The sequence below is a fragment of the Alligator sinensis genome, unplaced genomic scaffold, assembly GCF_000455745.1.
Source record: "Alligator sinensis unplaced genomic scaffold, ASM45574v1 scaffold721_1, whole genome shotgun sequence".
NCBI classification, from domain to species: domain Eukaryota; kingdom Metazoa; phylum Chordata; order Crocodylia; family Alligatoridae; genus Alligator; species Alligator sinensis.
Window position 1 is genome coordinate 3,439,785 of NW_005841857.1, and position 8,018 is coordinate 3,447,802.

The following is an 8,018-nucleotide window of genomic DNA, read 5'->3' on the forward strand; positions in this document are numbered from 1 at the left end:
CCTTACGACAACAAGCTGAGAGCCCGGGGGCTCTTCAGCCTGGAAAAGCGCAGGCTCAGGGGTGATCTGATGGCCACCTATAAGTTTATCAGGGGTGTCCACCAGTATCTGGGGGAACGTTTGTTCACCAGAGCGCCCCAAGGGATGACAAGGTCGAATGGTTACAAACTCTGCACGACTGTTTCAGGCTGGACATAAGGAAGAATTTCTTTACTGTCTGAGCCCCCCAGGTCTGGAATAGCCTGCCATCAGAGGTGGTTCAAGCACCCACTTTGAACGCCTTCAAGAGAAAATTGGATGCTTATCTTGCTGGGATCCTATGACCCCAGCTGACTTCCTGCCCCTGGGGCAGGGGGCTGGACTCGATAATCTTCTGAGATCCCTTCCAGCCCTAATGTCTTTGAAATCTGTGAAAGTGTTTTTGAGTTCCTAATTGTAAGTGACCTGGCTGTATATAGAGTAGTATTGCTTTGCTCTAACCAGTCTTTTTCTGATACAAAGAGCAGTGTACTTTTAGCGTGGGACCAGAGAAGGCTCCTGCCTAGGTACAAAGGACGGTACGGCAACACAGTTAGGGAACAAAACATTTTATTGACTTATCGTCTTAGCCTATGGGCATTAGATCATTCAAAGGCAAAGAGACAACAACATGATCCCCTTAAGACTTGCTGTTATTGCCTTTTATAAATACAAACCAGCCTATTTCTTCTCCTTTAATCTGCACCCTGGGTGAAGCAATCTTTAATGTCATCTTGTGACACTCACTGGCATTTGTGTGGGGATCCTTGCACATCCAAAGCATTTCCCTAACGCTTCGCTCAAAGCTGTCAACTCTTCAGAGCCCTTTTAAAACAGGATTTGTAGAAGAGATCCTGTGCTTACGTGTACAAGATGCAAGAGTGCCAGTGCCAAGAAGAGTGTGTGCTCTCGCAGAATTCATGATGGGCTCAGTGGTGGAGCTCAGATGCAAATGATGTGGCTGATGTTATACTTGCCAGGCTGTGACCAGGCCATGAGAAAAGACAAGGCAAATGCATCCTAAGGTTTACCTTTTCATGAAATAGGTTTTCCCTAAGGGTTTTTTTTTTATGTGTTTTGTTTTGTTTTTTGGCTGTTTCCTTGTAATGGACAGCAGTAATTACAGTGCGGTTTGTTCAACGCATTAAGCTAAGAGAACAGACGTAAAGGACATTGTTTTTTTTTTTTTTAAGAGAACATGCACCCTGCAGCTCATGAGTTAAACAGTACATTGCGACCATTACTTGTATTAACCTGGCACCCAGTGCCGTTCCAAGTGGTAGGGTGAGTGGGGCGACCAACCTGGGCACCAAATCAAAGGGGCGCCAACAGGTGCTGCCCAGCTGAGACGGGCACAGGACGGAGCTGTGAGCAGCTCTTTTTGGGGGGAAGGCATAGGGATGGGGGAAGGATGGCTCCCACTGCTGCATGCACTCCCAGGCAAGCATGGGGGTTTCTGTGAGCATATTTGTGCATGGGGTGAGGGTGGGCTTTGCCCTGAGCACCAAACTTGGTTTCTATGCACTGCTGGCACCTATGGGACCCAGCAAGATCAGGTTCCCATTGTGCTAGGAGTTGCACCTAAACTGAAAAGCAGCCTCTGCCTTCATGAGACGATGATGTAAGTGGACAGCATGGGAGATGAAACAGGTCCAGAGGGTTGCAGTTACTTGCCTGAGGTTATTCGGTCAGTGGCAGGGCTGGACATGGAGCCCATGTCTACAGATTCCCACATTTGTATCATAATTGCTAGATCATACTGCCTTCCTTGCAGCGTGGCATGGGTGCAAATTGAGCTCCTAGGTGCAAATAGCTGCAGTGCAGGTAAGCTGAGCTCTGGGTGCTAGAGAGGTTTCCAAAGCCTTCTGCCTCCTTCCAGAAGCTTGCCTCCTGCCGCTCCGTACTGGCACTTACACAGATATGCTGCCAGAGGCCGGTGCTACCAGGCCTGCTTGGAGCAAACAAGCTTGTGGCAAGTTTGTAATAATGAGTGTTAAGTGGTGGAGAGGAACAGCCCATGAATTAGGAGTTCGCTTCATCTGAACATGCATTAAAGGCACTCGAGTTGTTAGTGAAATGCTCTCCCTCGGTGCATGGCCCCATGTTGCAAATCTAACACTAGATTTAGTGTGCCGGAAAGAGGAGAAGAGATCAGGTTGCCTCCGTGCTCTTGACTTTCTCCCTGAGGGAGAATAATCTTTCTGCATCCTCTACATATAATCTCTCCTGGTTACTTAGCAATTTGGTTTTGTCATCCTGTGTGCTTGTTTCCGCACCAGGTACAATGTCATTAGCAGAGTTAATCCTGCTTGAACATACACCTTCTTCTGTAAGGCATGATATGGCTCCCGGCTCAGTAACCTATGTAAAACAGTTCCTCTGTTTGCTGGAAAAGCTGACAATTAATCATCACTATCTTCCTTTCTTTCTTTTTTTCCTCAGCCACTTTTTCACCTTCACTGTAGTATTTTTGCCAAGTTTCTATTTATCTCCCAATTTTCTGATGCGAATGCATCAAGTTATGGGATCACTGAAATTGCAGTTTATTTTTGCCACTGGAGCCATTCAGTTATTTTGAGGACTGCCTAATTTTTCCAGCCACTTTGGCTGCATTGGGAAACTGCACAGTGATGTGAAGAAAAAAGCTAATCATTACCTGCTCTGTATGGCTTCATGTTAGATAACGGTACTCTTTGGGGGCTTTTCTATCTTCTTCAAACCTGGGCCTTGTTCTTCTGCGTTGCCTGAGTATTTGATCTGGGCTGGGCTCTGATGCTCTGTCCTGGGATCAGGATCCCTTCCCACTGGCCTAAGAGGTGAATTGCACTCTCAGGGTCTGTGTCTCCAGGGGAGAGGGACGTGCTATGCATCCTGTCCCTACTCCAAAGCCGCACTATGGAGCCCAACAAACAAAGAACAAAGCTCTCCCCTGCTCCTGTTTCTGCTGTTCTGCTCCTTTACATTCAGTACAGCCAGACCTGCCCGATCCCACCTGCCAGGCACTCCCCCACTGTCACCCTGTGCTGCAGGGTAGACTCCATGGGATAAGACTGAATACCTGGAAGAAGATCGCTTCTTTTCTACAGGACAGCTGGGATTATAAACAGCCAGGACTTGTATGACTCTGTCCCCGTGGAGTGACCCTTGGTCCCAGGAAAGGATTCCAGACTGCGTAGATGGATGGTCTGCTTCATAACTTTGAACCAAATCCTCTGTCTGCACAATGTCACCACCTTTGGTTTTATTCTGATTGCAAACACTTTCTATAAGGTTACCTCTTAACCTTGACTAGGTCACTACGCCCATACTCCAGCAAAACAACCTAGGGTCTTAAGGTTTTGCTAAATGCTCTTCCCTGCCTTGCACTACAACTCTTAATATATTATTAACTTTTTACAGGGTACCAAGGGCAGCTCAGGCTCACCAGGTGCCATTGGACCTACAGGAGAAAAGGTGAGTTGGACAAGGGGCCTGAGGGAAAGCAAACTAGTTTGAATTTAATAAGATCTTCTAGAAATAGTGGTGCTGCTGGTTACTCTCAAAGGTATCAAACACGTTGAGCAATTGATCACGTTGGGTGCATCTACATGTCACCCTACGGTGATGTTGCTATGGCACTTCCTCTTGGAAGTACTAAAGCATGGTGCAGTACGGGCGGGTACTGCATTGTGCATGCAGCGCATGGGTAAATTTTGCTGCTACGTTACCGTAGCAGCGTGCTATACCCAGGGAGCATGCCGCTATGGTGACTAGCTGGCGATCATGTGTAGACACATGTGATTGCTACATTGCTGTAGTCTGCCATACAGCAATGTAGTGCGTTGCTACATCACTGTAGGGCAATGTGTAGAGGCTCCCATTGAGAACTAATGGGTGGAGTCTCAGGATGTGACCTTGCACTGGGGTCTGAATCAACTCCACAAAGTATACGGAGCTAACACTAGAGCAGATATTGGTGTGTAAGCTAATAGCAACGCTCCCATCAACTTGCAGAGGAGCAGACGATGATCCTATGGGCCTGTCCCCATTGTTTTAGGATTGCTTGGAAATGAGAACAGCCGGCTGTGGCTTATATCCCTATTCTTCACAGGGAATTATTGTTCATAAACTATTTGTACAACGGGCCGCTTGGTGTGAGCTTACCTGCCTTTGTTCTGGTTCCTGCTCTGCTTGATTTTCCTTCCTGAAGCACTGCCAGATGCTTTTGTGAACAGATAGTCTGTGGCTGACATGTCCACCCGCAATGAAACATCCGGATAGGAAAACTTGGCGAGGAATCATACGTTTGTTAGCTCTTTTGATCATCAGTGCAATCTGTGCTCCTGACAAAATAGTCACAGCTTGTTCTCTTGCCTTTAGATTGCTCTTCATATGAATTGGTCCAATTCACTCCTTTTTCCAATGATGGCCAGAAGCATTTGATGCAACTTTCTGGAAATCATCTGGAAAACATGAGCACATCCCTCCTTTTCCTTTCTTTGGTGAGAAGAAAATTCAGACTCTGACTCAGATTCCATTCTGTCTGTGAAACGTCTAAGCCTCCATGGAAGCTAACCTCTAAAATATTAACCTGGCCTCAGGAGAGGGATCTTCCTCCAACCAGGGAGGTGAATAGCTCTCCCATTTGCACAGTGAGCAGCCTTCTCTGTCTCCAGAGCAGGTGAGCACTGAAGAGAGAGTCATTTGAAGGCATCCAGTAGGAAACGATAGTTATGGGGCAAAGGGTGAAGTCCCTGTGTTGAGCATGTCCATTATCCCAAGATCCAAATCATGAAGAGGAGGAATCACCCTTCTTTTATGTGCCCATCACCCCCGGGTCAGGGTTGAGAGACACTGGATGTGTTTCTTGTTGAAGAAGCTGGGCCACTGAGCAAAAGAAATGCAAGGATACTGTAGTCAGAAGGAGAACAAGGATACAGGACAGAGGATGCCCTCATCTCTGCCTGGCCCAGGGCCTGGTAATTAGGGCACTTGCCAAGCAAATGGGAGAACTGTATTCTTAATGTCTTACTCTGCTAGAGGGGGCTTTGACCCACTTCCTCCAATTTCTCAGGAGTGCCCTTATTACATGGTTGTGGGCCAGGCATCCTCTTCCTTGCTCTTCTCCAGGCCCCAGCACTCTTGCTCTCCTTTTTTTGGTAGCCCAGCTCCTTCAGCTAGAATCAGGTCTGGTGCATTGAAACCCTGAGCCAGTAGTTTCAGTGAATGATACCAGTAACACCCACAGCACTATAATACAGGAGAAGTGAACATCATGGGGAACAGGGGTGTAGTGCTTGGGTTTCTGTTTAGGTTTAAAGGCAGTATTGGTCCCTCGTGTAAAGCAAAAGCAAGTCTGGGGTGACAGTGGGAATGCAACAATCTGAAATGTGCACTATTGAGAAGAGAATCAGGCAACCTGTATTCTTCCAGTGCTGGATTCAGAGTCCTCAGAAATCAGCAAGTGTAGATGAGTCCAGAAAACAAAGGGAAGAATTCAGGTTAGTGAAGAGAGTTGAACCAAAAGAGGCATTGAATCAGCAAGACCGTGGCAGTGGGGATGAGTTCATGTGAAGGTTGCTTCCCACCTCCATCTACATGCAAGGAGCTGCCTAGAAAAAATGACAAACTACTCCCCTCCTCCAACTAATTATTTGCTGCTCTCAGAGGTTATTTTTAGTGTTGAGTTTTACCTTGTTATTTTAAAACTAGCAATTAGTCTTTCCAGGGCAGCCTCATGCCACTTTCCTCTAACATGCATCATGTTTGTTAATTCCATGTCTAATTCACGGGCATTAAGGGGAAAACAGTTGCCTTATTCTTTCCGTGAAGTAGTTAAATAACCCTTTGACTGATGAGCATCCCAAAACACAGGTGTCCAAAACAATCTGCTTTTTTTGCCATTACATCTCTGCTTGGATTTCACAAAGTTATGATCAGACAAGGTTCTTTGGGTAAATCTTATCTCTTTTATTAGACCAGCTAGAATAGTTGGAAAAATTCTTCTTAGCAAGTTTTTGGGTGCTAACAACTTTCTTCAGTCAGAGGAAGAGTTTGCAGTTGTTTTGTGCTCTTCCTGGATGGGATCGAAGCCAAGAATTGCAAGTGGGTGAGAATGCAAATGTGTGATAGCGAGGGTCAGAGGGGTGAGACAAAATGGGTGAGAAACAGGTGGGGTGGGGAGGGGAAGGGAAAAGATGACCTTGTGATAGAATATATCTGGTAAATTGTAAAGAGGTTACCTAGGATATCAGATGTTATGCAGGTTATTATGTGCCATAAATCCAGTTTCTGTATTTAGTCCATGATTTTTTTGTATCCAGGAGTTGATGAAGTGAAGTTTGTTGGCTCATCTGCGAAAGGAGTTTTGTAAACTCCCTTTGAGGATTAGAACTGAGAAATTGGAGAGAGAGTGGTTGTCTTATGAGAAATGTGTCCCCATGGGTAATTGGGTATTTTTGTCTATGATAAATGTGTGGTATAGTGCACAGTTGTAGTTTGGCTTCTCCTACATATTTTCCACTAGGGCATTCATTGCACTGGATGAGACATATAACATTTCTGGAGGTGCAGGTGTAAGATCCAGGAATAGTGATGGTTCTGTTGTGGTGTGTAGTTATTGTGGGAGTGGTGGAGGTGTGTTGGCAGGTTTTACATTTCTTGTCCCGGTATGGTCTGGATCCATTTGGTGTGTTTTGGGCCGTAGGAAGTTCACTTCTGGTGATGAGGTAGGCAAGATTTGGTGCTTGTTTAAAGGCTAGGATAGATGGATCTGGGAAGATCTGTTTAAGAATTGGGTCTTCTTCTAATAAGGGTTGTAGTTGTTGGAGGATTTTCCATAGAGGTTTCAAGGAGGGATGGTATATCAAAAAGTTATGGTGGATCTTCAAGGGTACCCAATAGTATTAGGCAACTTAGTTCCCTTTGGCTCTTTGGAAATCCTATACTATAGGAGCCTAAATCCATTACATTCCTATAAATCAGGAAGTATGTGAAAGATGGGGTAAGTCAACCAGGGAATTAAATGATCAATTAAGGAAGAACAGGATATTGCAGATAAGGGAACTTATATAGTTTTTTCTTCCATCAGTCCCTGCCTGGGGGTATGCTAAAGAGATACCTATATAAGCCCCACTTTTACAGTGTAATAAATATTTGGGACTGTTAGAGATAGAAGTGCTGGAACAAACTTATACATTAGAAAGCAATAAATCACCAGGATGGAGACGTATCATCGAAGAGTCTTGAAGGTACTTATAGTATGGTTCTGGTCTGCACAGTAACTTTGCAGATGACACTCTGGGGTCCATATTTGATGCAAATCATTGATAAAAATCACACGCGCTTCATAAGCAAGGGCAGATGTTTATTTTTCTCCCTAAATCCGAGTCCTACAAAATCCCCCAGTCATCTGAGAGTTGAGCTGTGCTTTTTTATGTCGTTTGTTTATTTGGGTTTTAAAATGTATTTCATATATAAACACTAGTGTTAAAGTGTTTTAAGCTAGATTACTGTTTATCAATCCGGTTCTTCACTGCATGACTCCAGTTTTATGCTATCTGAATTCGACTGGAAACAGTGGTGTTACATGTGATTAAAACTGATTGGATCGGGCCCTCCATTTTACTGCTGTATTATAAACTTCTTGGTGAGTTCTCCTTTTCTGGCATGTTACCTGGGCGCAGTTTGAGTGTGGACAAAGCAGACTGTTAAGGCAAACAGCTGCTATTAAAAAGAAAGTTTGGAGAGGGTATTTTTAAATGTCATTGCTTTTTCTTTTCTCTGCAGGGTGAACCAGGGCTCCCAGGATTACCAGGCTCTGCGGTAAGAGGTTTCTTCAGCATTAACACGATACATAAGAAGAGAATGGGGACACTAGGGCTGGACTGGGAGGATTTTGTTAAGTAAGGGACGGATTTAGTTCTGAATTTTAAAATGAACAGGAGGCTTATGCCAATGAAAATGTCTAAGGAGCAGCATATCGTGAGTACCAGTGAGGAGATTACCTCCTCTGTTTTGGG

At 45.0% G+C, this 8,018-nt stretch overlaps 1 protein-coding gene across 1 annotated transcript in view; it reads left to right on the forward strand.

Moving 5' to 3' along the window:
• The window catches only part of COL22A1 (collagen type XXII alpha 1 chain), a 295,276-nt gene that overhangs the window by 169,089 nt on the left and 118,169 nt on the right, over positions 1–8,018 (forward strand). The window contains exons 19-20 of the mRNA XM_025214699.1: positions 3,418–3,471; positions 7,786–7,821. Of these exons, the coding sequence (XP_025070484.1) occupies positions 3,418–3,471; positions 7,786–7,821 (90 nt within the window). The remainder of the gene's footprint in view (positions 1–3,417; positions 3,472–7,785; positions 7,822–8,018) is intronic.